Source organism: Marmota monax, unplaced genomic scaffold (assembly GCF_021218885.2).
Source record: "Marmota monax isolate L192 unplaced genomic scaffold, Marmota_monax_Labrador192_F-V1.1 WCK01_AAM20220418_F8-fsc00346, whole genome shotgun sequence".
NCBI classification, from domain to species: domain Eukaryota; kingdom Metazoa; phylum Chordata; class Mammalia; order Rodentia; family Sciuridae; genus Marmota; species Marmota monax.
The window spans coordinates 258,508-272,425 of NW_026692698.1; the positions used below are offsets into that span (position 1 = coordinate 258,508).

A 13,918-nucleotide genomic window follows, 5' to 3' on the forward strand; every position below is an offset into this window, starting at 1 on the left:
TCCCAGAGACCAGCAGGTGGCACCATCCAACTGCCGCTCTGGCCTGAGCATGAGGAAGGCTGGCCAGGGAGGAGACAGGACCAGCTTCCCTCCTGTAGGCTTCCTAGTCCCCAGCTGTGGTCAGTCTAGGAGGTGAGGCTGGGGCCTTGGACTTGGGTGTGGGGTGGGGTAGGGAAGTAAGGAACTGTGGGCAAGTTTATTCAGAACTCAAAGCAGGGTTGGGGGCAGGGGCTTACAGTCTGTCCCAGGGAGGTGCAGGGGCCCAGAGCAGGCTGGCAGGCGGGGTAGGGGGTGGGGGTGGGAGGGAAGGCAGGCGCCACCACCCGCCCCAGCCACACTATCTCTGGTTGCATCTCTGCAGGGGAAACGCAGTATCTCACACTGGCTCTGTTTTCATGGCACTGGGGCCGTGGGTGGGGGCAGGGGGGACGCTGATGCAGAGCCAGCACTGGTGTTGGTGGCCTTTCCCTGAATTATCGCCACTGACCGCCCAGGGGCCCCACAGCAACCAGCTAGTGAAATGTCTGTGTGTCGTTCCCACTGAGTGAACTGAAGAGAAGGCGATAATGGGCAACTGTAGCCAAAGGCCTTGGGAGGGAATCTACACCCCAACCCCCCTTTAGGTAGCTTATCAGACCCCAGACAGGACACAGCAGCTTTGGGAGGGAGGAGAGAAGAGGGAAAGGGCTGCTCTGACACCTTTGTGTCACTGGACTATGACCCTTTGCTCCTGGGTTACATCTCACCTGGAGGCTGGTGGCTAACATAAGATGGGGGGCCAGGCATCACCTCAGGAATGAGAGGTGAAGGGAATCTCAGTCCTGGAGCTGGGGCCTCTTCCTCCCAAGGCCCTCTTGCTCCTACCCCAGCTGGGCCTGAGTGGAAGACCCCTCCAGACAGAAGCAGGGCAAAAGGAGCCTCGTCAGCACAAAGGGAGATGCCACGCTATCAGACGGTTCCTATATAATTTTTATTTCTGGAAGTTAAAGTAGATACAGCAATATACAAAAAAAAAACACAATAATATAAATTTTTACACTAGGAAGTATACATTGGAATTTGAATGCAGTGGCTAGGGACAGCAGCTTACAAACCACGGGAATTCCTTGGCTTGGCTGGGGACCGGCAGGGGACAATAGACAAAAAATGGGCAGGTCCTGAGGACTCTGTGTTTTGAAGGGGGGGCCAGAATAAGACTCAGCTCCTGTCAGAACTTTTGCTATATATAATCAGTTAAAACCAGACAAGCATGCTACCTAAAGCCATGAACTTTATAATACTTGTTCCAGAGAAGCCCAAGCCCTTGCCCTAGGTCCCTAGGCATTAAACCCAATGGTAAGCCCCAGCCTCACCTTTCTACATATTCTCTCAGTTTATGAGTTCAGCTTATTGTGTACTGAAGAGTGTTACTGGAAAAGGGAAAGCTCCCTACACAAATAACCATCTTGAGGCCAGAGGACACAGGTGGTCGAGGCAAGCCCTGTTCATCCTCACCCCCTTAATCCAGGCTATAGTTAATCTGGGTCTAACAAACAGAATTCTAGACAATCTGATCAACTGAGGCAAGGTGGTTTTGAGTCACCAAATCCAGCCATGCCTCTTGGTCAGAGAAGGCCCATGTCGCCAGCTGCTAAGCGTTCCAAAATGCAGGGCAGAGGTGTGCTGACAGGCTGAGGCAGGCACTGACAGGAAGGCCAGAGCAGGTGCAGGCATTCTCATTGTTCTGCCTCACCCGGGGGCCCCAGAGGGGGCAGACAGTCACCAGTTTTGAGGGAGGCCAGGTGTGTACACCTCACAGGAGGGACAGGCCTTGATTTTATCAGTCAGCCTTGGCCCTATATTAACAAGTGAAGAAGGGGTACAGGTGCCTTTGGATGTCACCAAGAAACTGGGATAAGAACCATATTCCCTGAGCTCAACTAGACACTTTGTTGGGGACCTGGAGTCTGAGTCATGTTCAACCTACAACTTCTCTCTTTTATCTCCTGAGGTCCCAAGACCAGGATTCCTAAAACAAATGGGACAGGGGTCCTTTAGACAGGGAAGGAGCTGTGTAACTAGCAGGGATCTGTGGGAAAGGAAGCCAGCGGGATCCTAGGCCTGATAAGGAATACGCAGGAACAAGCTGGCTCTGAAACAAGGGCCAAAGTCCAAAGAGAAAGGGAGCAAGGATTTTCAGGCCCCCTCCCAGCCTTACCCTCTAGCAGGCCAACACACTCCAAGGAAAATAAAATAACAAGAGTCTGGGATGTTTGGTTCTCCTCAACCCTCCCAGTTCAAACCCAATAGCCACGCCATAGCTTCGATGTCTTTAAAGGGTTTGACTGATACCCATTTCAGGGTTTATATAAATTATCAGCTTGAAGATAGCTGAATGCTTAAAGCACCAAGGAGGCCATTAACTGAGTCTTCTTAAATGCAGAAAGGCTATGCTGCTACAGTGTGTTTTGCCCTTTAATTATTATTATGTTTTTAATTTAAAAGAAACCTAGGGGCTTAGATAGTCCTATCTTCTATTTGGACGTTAGCAAGGTTAAAAGTGCAAGGCCGAGAGCACGCAGCAACAGGCAGCCTGTGGCATTAGCTCACAGAAATGGGCAGAAGGATGCCGATGGCACCAGGAGGCACTTGTCTAACAACAAACGACAACAATAAGCTGCTGAGAAAGAGGGCAGGGGGGAACAAAAGAATACAAGACATTTCCGTTTTTCTCCCGCTGGCCACCCACTACCATGCCCCCATCATGGTCTCGGAGAGCGTTCTTCTTTGCATTTAGATAAAAGCACATCACCCACACTCACTCGTTTCTCTATTTTAAAAAGTGCCCAGATTGCTCAAAGATAGCAGAAGTAGGAGATTTGAAAAAAAAAAAAAATCTGGAACCACAAAGAGGAGCTTCAGATGCTCTGGGGTTTGGCTGCTTAAGGGGCGGTAGAACACGGGTAGGTGCCTCAGTCACATCTCTGCAGCTTCCGTTCTCGCTCCTCACATGGGGGAGGTAGCGCACTCAGAGGTCAACTCCATGTCAAATGTGAGGGACTCTGAAGAGAGAGAAAATGCTGGTTCAGCCACCTGACCCTGGAGCAGGCAGGGCACATCCCCCCCAGCCCTCAGGGGACAGGGCTCAGGTCACCATGCTCACCAGTCTTCTGCCCCTTCAGGCCAAAACAGGGTCAGAAAAGCCAGATTTCCTCCCCTTCCTACAGGGCCCTGCCCTCTGGAAGGGCTCAGCTTCTTTCCTACCTGACTCATTCCCAGCTCTCCATGTTTCAAGAAGATCTAAACATGGCAGCCTTAGGCACCAAGTGCCTAAAATGTGACTAGTCCAAATCAAGGTGTGTTACAGTTGTCAAAAGCCTACATTTAGAAGACTTGGAATAAAAAAAAATGCAAAACTAATTTTTTTCTTACGTGTTGAAATGACAGTACATCAGATTTACTGGGTTCAATAAAATATATTGTAAAAATTAACTTCATCTGTTTCTTTTTACTGTCTTCAATAGGGCTACTAGAAAAATTATATTTATATTCATGGTGTACATTCTGTTTCTGCTGGAGAGCTCTAGAACCTCCTCCTACCAATGTGGTGACAGGCTCTGTACACATCAAGATCACGGAAAGTGGGCTGACATGCCTCACAGGGACAAAGTCTGAGCACCTAATACTCACCAAACTGCCCTCCTGCTGAGGGCTCAGCACCTTCACCATTATTTCCAAACTGCATCAATGAATCTAAAGTGCGGGGGGACATCGGCAGGTCAATGGTATTGCTGCAGGTCGTTCTGTAGGAAATGGGGAGCGCAGGAGGGGAAAGGGCCGGGTTGACAAGACACAATGGAGGAAAAAAAAAAAGAACAAAACACACACACACAAGCCATCAAACTCTGGTCTCCAACAGAAAAATAAAAGCTCAAGCTTTTTAAACACACAAGGTCACTCTGAGTGCTAAACACAGCCCAGGAGCTTCCAACCCTTCACGGGATACTCTCACCCGGTGTCCTCCCTATTCTTGGGGGATAACTGAGGACATCAGAAATGAATGCAACATTTGGGAAAGGAAGCCACTTACGGTGTCACACAGATAAACTTGGTCTTCAAGTATGGGGCAGCACCTGAGAAAAAGAAAACTGGACTTACTGATGGTGACCTATGTATACAGGACTGAAGGAAGCTGTTGGCCTCATTGATGCAAACGTGAAACTCCATCCTTATACAGATTGTCTGAAAACCTCCATCTGACCACAGGGGTTGCCCTTCCTCATCACGTACTATTTGATGTCTCAGGCATTTGCAGTCTGAAGTTCAATTCTTCATACAAGGCTTTGCCGAGCTGCAGAGACTGTGGTGTACCTTGTCTCACCTGAGCCTAGACTAATGGCAACCTTGTGTTCAGTTTTTCCTTGGATTATATAAACATTCAACTGTCTCCATGTGGTCTGAAGACTCTCCTCTTGCCTGGTCATATCTCTTAGATAATTTCTCTGCCTATAGGAACCAACTCTATATAGACTTGGCATAGTGTTCCACCCAGATACCAACATGACCCAGTCTTTAAGAGAACACAAAAACAATGGCTTCCCAAGCTGAGGGTTTTATTTCTATTCCTACAAGCACTATAATCTGCCTCTATCACACCTTTCTTTCTCTCTTTCTCTTTCTTTCTTTCCTGGGGATTGAACCCCAGGAAATGTAGCTCTGCCACTGAGCTACATCCCCAGTTCTTTTTATTTTTTGAGACAAGATCTTGAGAAGTTGTTGAGGGCCTTGTTAAACTGTTGAGTCTGCCACTGTCCTGCCTCAGTCCCCTGAGTTGTTGGGATTATAGGCGTGTGCCACCAAACCTGGCTTCTCGCACACTTTTCTAGGAGGATATTGGTAATCAGTTGGATAAATACATCCAAAAAAGGCAGCCTGTATACACAGGGGAGATGTCATGTGGTGCAGTACAACTGATCCAACTAGAAGTCAGGAGACCAGAGAGTCCAGGGACATCTTCAACAGCTAAGAGTCCTGGGGCGAGACACTTTCTCAAGTAGAGGAAGAAAGAGGTTCTGATCATCTATAATCCCAGTCATTTGTAATTCTGATTCTATTGTTAGAAATGTGACAATTAGAATCAATGAATTTTGGATACTGAATGCTTGCACTAAGAAGTCCAGGAGCCTTGAGAACCCTGGCAGAAGTCCAGGACCTTGAGGATCCAGGTGAACAAACTACATAGGAGGCAAGGTGTTTGGGTCAAGAAAAGCACAGACAGACACACGGGGGGATGAACAGAGAAACTGAGGGATCAGATGCATGATGAGAGTCTGAGAGGGCACCGAGGGGCAGCCTGTAGGTAGCTAGCCAAGTTTACTTTTTGACCAAGAAACAGATTAAAATCAGTACAGAATCCAAAGAAACTGTGGAGGCAGGGTTCTGGTGTCATAAATTCAACTCTTTTGGTCCAGACCCGAGAGGAGCTGACATCCTAGAGAGAAAAGGATTTCATTCTCCAGTGATCAAGGGAGCTGAGAAAAATAGCTTTACCCTAAGAGGGAACTGTGGAAGCCAAGAACTAATGCCCAATAAAGAAGAAAAAGCTGATTTACATGTGGCACCATACAAGGTTGTGAATGTACTTATCTAATTTATAAGTGGCTCAGAATCCTTCCTTCAGGCCAAAAGAAGATACTGTGTGGGATTCTGGTGGAAAAGTAAGGAGGAGGGAAGAGTCCTGGAAAGAGGATCTATCTCTGAGAAACTTCATACCATAATGCTCTCAAGATGGAAAAAGAGAAGAAATGGTCACAGGTTCATCTCCCTGAGAGTCTCATTTGAAAGTTCCTATTCCCTCGCCACACTCTTGCCAAGCTCCTATGCTCACTCACAAGGCAGGCACATGTTAGGTAGTTAGTTTCTTTATTGTGATCAGTGCCTGGCCCCCAAGGAATGTCTCCTGGCAGGAAAGGATGTGCCTCTCGCCCATGGGATGGATGGAGATGGAGGATGCAGCCTCAGACTGGGAGCTGGGATCTTGAAAGCAAAATTAGTCCAAAGGACCAGCACTTAAACCTCAATGTCCTGTGCAGAAAGAACAAAGAGTAGTGTGAGAAAGGCTGATAAACAGATCTCCTAACTGAAACACAAGGTGGAAAGAGAGATAAGCGGTAGACAGGAAGTGAAAGCTAAACTCTTCCACACTATGAACTGAACTCAATACCAGAACAAAGGGAAAAGGAAAGTCAACTGTCAACGAGCTCAAATTCCCTCTTCCAAGTCTCATTTCCCCCCACCCTGAAAAATCCTTGGAGGGAATTCCTGTAAAAGGGCAGGAGGGCAACCAGTGGGTTTGTGCGTGTGTGCTAACTGGACAAGAACAGTTTTTTGGTTTTTGTTTTTTAAATACATTTTTTTAGTTGTTGATGGACCTGTATTTTATTTATTTGTATGCGGTGCTAAGAATTGAACCCGGTGCCTCACACATGATAGGCAAGTGCTCTACCACTGAGCCACAACCCCAGCCCAACAAGAACAGTTTTTTGAAAAGCAACTGGGATAAGGAAGTCAAATCTCCAAAGGATTACTTTAAAGAGCCCACTGTTGGTTCTACAATTACAAAACATTAAATAAAGGGCAGGGGGTGTAGCTCAGTGGTAGAGCACTTGTTGAGCAAGTGTGAGGCCCTGGGTTCGATTCCTAGCACCAAATACATAAATGCAAAGATTTGGCAAATAGAGGCTCCTCATCAGCATGTGGACAGAGACTAGAGAGTCAAAGCAGCAAGCACTGAATGGGAACAGACCAGAGGACTCTACCTCCTCTATGCTTGGGACAGCCCCAGAGACTAGAGGCTTAACGTAAACTAACTTATATTTAACTTTTATAATACATACGCTCATGCACATTGAAAAATTTCTTATTTTTAATAGCTGTACATTCTAAATACCAATTTCACACCCCTCTCCCCTACAAACTTGACACTCCCCACTCTGCCGCAAACCAGGCTGCGATGCTACTAAGGACCATCTCCTCCAGCAAGCCCTCCTTCAGCTCACCTGACAGTGGCCATGCATTTAGTGATAATAAAAGAAAGCACACCAGACCCAAGGCAGAGTCTCAAATCTTCTGATATCTACTAGATAACAGTTATTTGGACATTTGCCTGTCTATCCTCTAAGAATCTTGTAGTTTCCAACTTCCCCCAAGAGGTAAATGCCATAAATGTGGAAAATCAACAACTACCTGGGTCAGCTTCAGGATGCTCCTGGCTTTCTGGCCGACAATACTTTCCAAATGCCTCCTCCTTAGGAATGTCAGGGTAGAGATAGACCAGTGGAGACACCAGGATATTGGTAGCGTCCATGATTTTATAGCCCATGATGATTTCAGCAAATGACATATTATTCAGTTGCTGCTTGGTATATGGTTCCACTGACTGGATCTGGGTCTTTCCTAATGGGATTTGGGAAGGAAAGATAATGAAACCCATAGCCAGTAATCTCAGAGAAAATGGCTTGTTTATCTTTTCTGAATGAAGAGTTATGCCAGCCCAGAGTTTGATACCCTGAATAGCCATCCAGTTGCTGGGCATTGTGAAAATGTTGAGATTGACTCTCCCCCAACTCTCCTTTTTTCTTTTGTGGTACTGGGAAGTAAATCCAGGGGTGCTTTACCACTGAGCTACATCCCCAGCCCTTTTTTAAAAAAAAAAAAAAAAATTTTTTTTTTTTAATTTTTAGACAGGGTCTCACTAAGTTGCTAAGGCTGACATCAAATTTTTGATCCTCCTGAGTAGCTCAGGTCACAGGCATGTACCACCATGCTTGGCTTAGGCTGACTTTGAGAGGCTATTTAGTTGGTTCCCAGGCATAAGATATATTAATAAGTTAGGGAAGAAAGGAGATGGGATAAAGAATAAAATTTAAATCTCAAATTAAATCAACAAATATCAGCCACTGGAGCAAGCAACCTGACAAAGCAATTCTTCCGCTGGGAGAATCTGAAGAGAAGTTACTCAACTGTATACAAGCCTGATCAGGAGAGGCAAGTTTGAGGCCAACTACGACCTCTAGGGGGCAGTCGGTGCTTGTTTCTAGTAGCAGCCAAGTGGTGACAGCAGAGCAAGAGCCAGGGGTGGGGTAAGCAGAGCCAGGCTTACCACTGATGTCCTTTTCCACCCAAGTGAAAGTGACTCCTCCTTCTTTGCTGCTTTCACTGAATCTCAGCAGGAAGGTACCTGGGGGCTTGGTGCTCAGGATGGCCCGCTCCCGCTCCTTACTGATGAAGCCCATTATGTACCTGGAGCCAAAGAGGGGCAACCACATTGTTAGAGGGCATCCCCAGCCACTGGCTTACTGAGAGAGCACGCGTGACATGTTCGCACGGTGCCCTCTTCCAGGCAGGAGTTTCAACCTACCCTTCATTCCAAAGGGCCAAGATGTACTTCTTCACAAGGTCAATGATATTGTCTAGCCAGACCCAGAAGGAGAAGCCCTTGCCAGCCATGTTTTCCTAGGGAAAAGAATAATAGGAAAGCTAAGTCCACCACCATCCAGCCTTTTCCCTCTTGGAACACAGTATACCTCCAAAATCCTTCCAGCCCATTTACCCTCCAGGAGGTCCCACTGGCTGCTGGAGTAAGAGTTCAGATCTCTAGGCTTCGCGTCCTCTACAACTACCTCCCAGATGAGCACTCCACTCCCAAGAGGTGACCACAAGAATTTAACAAGATCACTTACTTTGCAAAATTTAGCCCATGTGATCTGACACCCTGAATAGTTCACACCAGGTCCTAAAGAAAAAGAAAAAAAAAAAAAAAACCAAGTAGAAAAGTTTCAGCTTTGTTCAAGATCTTATTTCTTAAAAACAGAAAGTTCCTAGCCCCACAATGGGCCAGGAACCACTGGCTTTCACGTGTGTGAAGGTAGCCATTGTGTGTGCATGCCTCCGTACATGTTTGCACAAAAACACATGCAAACACATATGCCCATACCTGTCACCTGATTCCCACACCCGAGTTGCCCTTTAGCCCAGCAGAGGGTGGGTAAGGATCAAGCCCCCCTGCTTTTCCTAGCCTGCTGTGGTGGGGACCAGGCACACACTAACCAGCTCACAGCTAGGATTAGATGGTTGCATTTTGTAGCAGCACAGGACAAAGCTACTTTTAACTTTGTGTCTAGATAACACAAAAAGTATTCTACTTAAGTTTTTTTTTTTTGAGGGGAGAAAACTTAAAACCTAGTCTAAGTTTATTGAAGAAATGGATGGGAAATGTCAAGCCTTTAGTTCCATCCTCTAACACACACTTAAAGTATCTTCTAAGGTCAGACAGAGTACTGCCCTGGAAGGGCGAAGAAGACAGCAACCAAGAGAAAAGAAATCTACCTCCCACCTCATAAAAAAATGGTCACCAGGATGCAAACTTGCTCAGTGCCCTGACTTCCCAACCTGGCACCAGCAGGGTGCCTTGTTCAAGCCCCCAGGCCAGATTCCTGGTCTGAGGAGGGCAGCGGGGTAAATAGGCAAGATGTAGACCTAAGAGTTTCTCTGCCAGCGTGGTCAGCTGCTCGATGCTCAGGCCTCGCTTGGTGGTGGAGGAGAACTGCCAGCTCAGCACCTCAGCCACTTGATCCCAGGTTCCAATTGGGGGCTTGGTGAAAAAATTCACGTTCTATTGAAAATAATACATTTGCTCATTCAGATGAGAGGGTAGTGCTAATGACCTGCCTCAGGTACCAAGAAGTTACAAGAGAACGTGGTTTCCAAGAGGTTGGGACACTAACCTTCGGGTTGTTGGTCAGCATATTATACCACAGGATTGAGGCCCAGGCATTTGGCATCTGACAGATGTTGGAGATCACCACAACTGGCAAGGAGTGGGTCTGTGGAGTGTGTGAGGGATGAATTAGGGAGGCAGAGGAGTTTTCACAGCTTCCAAAATCTCCATATTGCGCAGGTTTGGAGTAAAAAAAAAAAGCACACCTGCTAATGATTCTGGGCAAGGAGGAGGACAAGGACTCTCACTGAGTCAGCGCAAGGCCCAGAGGGAAAGCATGCCAAACACAGGCCGGGGCTTGGCTGTGTCTGTACCAGTAACTTGTACAATCTGACAGCTCAAAGCCTGACTCAAGCCCCCAGATCCCACCCTCCCCATTTTTTTTTTTTTTTAAGGAGGAAAGATGCATTTTGACTCATGGTTTCATTTTATTTATTTATTTTTCTGTGGTGCTGAGGATCAAAGCCAGTGGCAAGCACACCACCACTGAGCTACAACCCCAGCCCCAGATTCCCCATTTATAAGACTTGGAAAAGACATTCTCCAAAATCCCAAGAATCTGCATTTTCTCATGAAACACAACAGACTCAGAAATCAAAGCCTAGGATTCCTGCTTTTCCTAGTCTAATTCAATTTAAAGATCAAGAAGGCATGCACAAGAATGCAAATGCCATGATTTTCTGCATACTCAAAACTGGCTGCTGGGGCTGGGATTGGCGGTACAGCACTTGCCTAGGACGTGCAAGGCCCTGGGTTCGATCTTCAGCACCACAGAAAAATAAATAGATAAAATAAAGATATTGTGTCCAACTGCAACTTAAAAAAAAAAAAAAAAAATGGCTGCTAAGGATTTTGCCCAAACTTTATACAGTTGATCCTAATCATTTTCTAAATACAGTTTCTCATATCAAGTCTGCCAAAAGTCAAGTGTTCACACGTTTTCTAAGCATTCAAGCAAATTTTATTCTTGGATGGGACACCAAGAATCTTTTTCAGGAAAAAAACTAATAAATAAATATTATACTTAGGAAACTGTGATCATTCCACCTTCTCTAGTAATAAAATCTCACTAGACCTTCTTGTCCTGAGTCACCCCTGCATGTAAGGCCACCCCGATTCTGCAGAATTTACCTCTAGGTCGATCTTGAGGCCTTGGTGATACACCTCAGTCTCAAAGGTGATCAGGTGCAGCTCCTCGGTCACAATCAGGGAGGCCTACAATAGCAAGAAAGACACTCCTCTTCAGAGAGAAGGGAATTTGTTACCAACAGCCACAGTCTTAGAAAGTGACACTCCACAGCCTTACTATGCGAAGAAGGGTGAGCCATAGGACGGTCACAGACACATTGCCAAGGATACTCACTGAGCACATGCTCTCTTTAATATGTGGACCCTCCGATGCTGACTTTCAACCTGATCTTTCACTTGGTTTTTATTATACTATCACACAAATCCTACAGATTACTTATAAAGGTGTAAGGCATAAAAAACAACAAAACAATGAACACTCCTGCCACGAGTGGTGGCAGATGCCTGTCATCCCAGTGCTCAAAAGGCTGAGACAGAAGGATCACAAGTTCAAAGCCAGGCTTGTACAACTTAGGAAAAGGCAAAATAAAAACTAAAAAGAAATGGAGATGGAGCAAAGTGGTAGAATGCTGTAGGCTCAATCCCTACTTAAAAAAAGAACATCTGTGAATCTGCCACCCAGTTTGCTGACTGGATTTTCTTTCTTCTCTTCTTCTGTTGTTGTTGCTGCTGTTGTGCTGGAGATCAAACCCAGGGCCTCATGCCTCCTCTACCCCTGAACTACATGAACTACACCCCAAGCCCTACCACCCAGTTTAAAAGACCATTACCACTGAAATTCTGCAGATGTTTTTCCTCTACTCCATTTCTTTCCATCTTTCTATAGAAATAACTGCCATTTTATTTTTGGATTTATCATTTCCTAGCTTTTCTTTACAGTTTATTTATTTCTCTAAACAATCCGTATATTGTTTAGTTTGAGATGATTGTATACTTCAGACAGATGGAATCCCACTCTGTATTCTTTTGTGGCTCACTTTTCACTCAATGTGAAATTTGTGTGGGCACCTGCAATTTATTCTTTTTCACAGTTACATAGTGTTCCATTATAGGACTACACCACAACTCAGTTTTCCATTATAATGTTAATGAGTACTTCTCTAATTTTAAGTTCTAAATTAAAATGAAGTAGCACTGATATTTTGTAAATGTCTCCTGTTAGTCTAATGCAAAGATTTCTCTATTGTTGAATCCTGCGAATACCTCTGCTTGTTTATTGGGTATAGTTTTTTTGTTTTGTTTCGTAAGAGTCAGAATCTCACTGTTACCTGGGTCGGCCTCAAACTCCAGGGTTCAAGTGATCTTCCTGTCCCAAGCTATTGAAGAGCTGACACTTTAGGTGCATATGCCCAGCTATGTTCCTTTATTATAATGGCAAAATATTTTCAAAAGTGACTAACAATATTTATTCCCACCAGCAGAACAGCAACCTTACTTTTTTGTTTGTTTGTTTTTGTCTTTGGTACTGGAGATTGAACCCAAGGGCACTCTGCCACTGAGCTATATCCCAAGTCTTTTTTATCTTTCACTTTTAGACAGGGTATCACTAAGTTGCTGAGGCTGGCCTCAAACTTATCATCCTCTTGCCTCAGTCTCCCAAATTGCTGGGACTACAAGCGTGTGCCACAACACCCAGCAGTACCTAATTTATTTATTTATTTTTAAATATTTAGTTTTTAGTTGAACACAATATCTTTATTTATTTATTTTTGGTAGTGCTGAGGATCCAACCCAGGGCCTTGCATGTGCTAGGCAAATGCTCTGCCACTGAGCCACAACCCCAGCCCCATCAGCAATCTTATTTTTAACAAGAGTTACAAATGAATTCTCAGAAATAGAATTACAATTTTTTTTTTCTTTTTGGTGCTAGGTCTTCAAGTTTGCTAAATATATGCTTTATCCCTGAGCAACATCCCCAGTCCTTTGAATTTATTTTTAAAATACTCCTTTTTCTGATTATGGAGGTAGTATATTCAGTTTAATATGCAAATATAACAGACAATATAAAATAGCCTTGTCTATTAACATCATCACTAATATATAAGCTCTGTGGGTATATATTTCTCCAGAAGTTTTACTTTGAAACAGGCTCCTTAAGTTGCCCAGGGTTGTCTATACTCCTGGACTGAAGCAATAAATCCTCTTTGGCCTCCTAAGTAGCTGGAGCTATATACATGGGCAACCATGTCTGGCTTCAGAAGTTTTAAACATATGTGAATACATGTAAAACAGTGTAGTGCATTTTTTTTTTTTTTTTTTGGTACTGGGGATTGAACTCAGGGGCTCTCTACCATTGAGCCACATCCCCAGCCCTATTTTGTATTTTATTTAGAGACAGGATTTCACTGAGTTTAGCATCTAGCTTTTGCTAAGGCTGGCTATGAACTTGCCATCCTCCTGCCTCAGTCTCCCAAGCTGTTGGGATTACAGGCGTGTACCACCGCACCTGGCCAGTGTATTTTTAAAAAATGCACTACGCAAATTATTTTACATCTTGCTTTTTCTTTTTCTTTTTTGACTGCTAGGGATCAAACCCAGGGCCTCATACACGCTAGGCAAGTGCTCCACCAATGAGCTACAGCCCCAGCCCCAGTTTTGTTCTTAAAAACTTTAACTCGGATTTGTTACATTTATACCCTTTATTCCATCTCATTCGGAAAAATAGGTCAGTAAAAATGGAGCCAGCTGGCAAAAGATGGAAGGGAATTTGGAAAGCCCCAAGCAAGGTGGAAAGTGTCCCTCCTACCAAGTGGGTGTGGATAGCAACTCAGCAGGGGACTTTCCACTTCTCCTAAATGAGGAGCTAACTCCCCAGACACGTGGAGAAATGCTCCAAGCCAGAGAACTCCACTGCATACGGGCCTTCTGAACACCTCAGGGTGGCCCACAGTGACTTTTCTGAAGTAACAGCTTAAAGCCTCTAATTCTGGGCAATAAGAGGACTTTCTGTCTTTCTCTCCCTCAAAAGAACCCCCCCTCATTGGCTTTCATACCCAACAACTTACATCACAATTGGCGCGGCCCCCATTTCCACATCTTTGCTCCCTGAGGGTCTGTAAAAAAAGAAAAAGT

General features: G+C 45.1%; 1 protein-coding gene across 5 annotated transcripts in view; it reads right to left on the reverse strand.

The window, feature by feature from the left end:
- Window positions 1-951: 951 nt before the first annotated feature.
- Stat3 (signal transducer and activator of transcription 3) overlaps window positions 952-13,918 on the reverse strand; it is a 60,223-nt gene continuing 47,256 nt past the window's right edge. For 2 of the 5 annotated variants that reach the window (XM_046446554.2, XM_046446553.2), the window contains exons 14-24: window positions 13,852-13,899; window positions 10,889-10,972; window positions 9,765-9,863; window positions 9,517-9,652; window positions 8,721-8,773; window positions 8,399-8,493; window positions 8,141-8,280; window positions 7,222-7,434; window positions 4,070-4,112; window positions 3,670-3,782; window positions 952-3,041 (exon numbers count right to left, since the gene is read on the reverse strand). In XM_046446554.2, the coding sequence (XP_046302510.1) occupies window positions 2,986-3,041; window positions 3,670-3,782; window positions 4,070-4,112; window positions 7,222-7,434; window positions 8,141-8,280; window positions 8,399-8,493; window positions 8,721-8,773; window positions 9,517-9,652; window positions 9,765-9,863; window positions 10,889-10,972; window positions 13,852-13,899 (1,080 nt within the window). In that variant the 3' untranslated portion in view covers window positions 952-2,985. The remainder of the gene's footprint in view (window positions 3,042-3,669; window positions 3,783-4,069; window positions 4,113-7,221; window positions 7,435-8,140; window positions 8,281-8,398; window positions 8,494-8,720; window positions 8,774-9,516; window positions 9,653-9,764; window positions 9,864-10,888; window positions 10,973-13,851; window positions 13,900-13,918) is intronic. The other 3 variants (XM_046446557.2, XM_046446555.2, XM_046446556.2) reach the window with 3 other exon arrangements.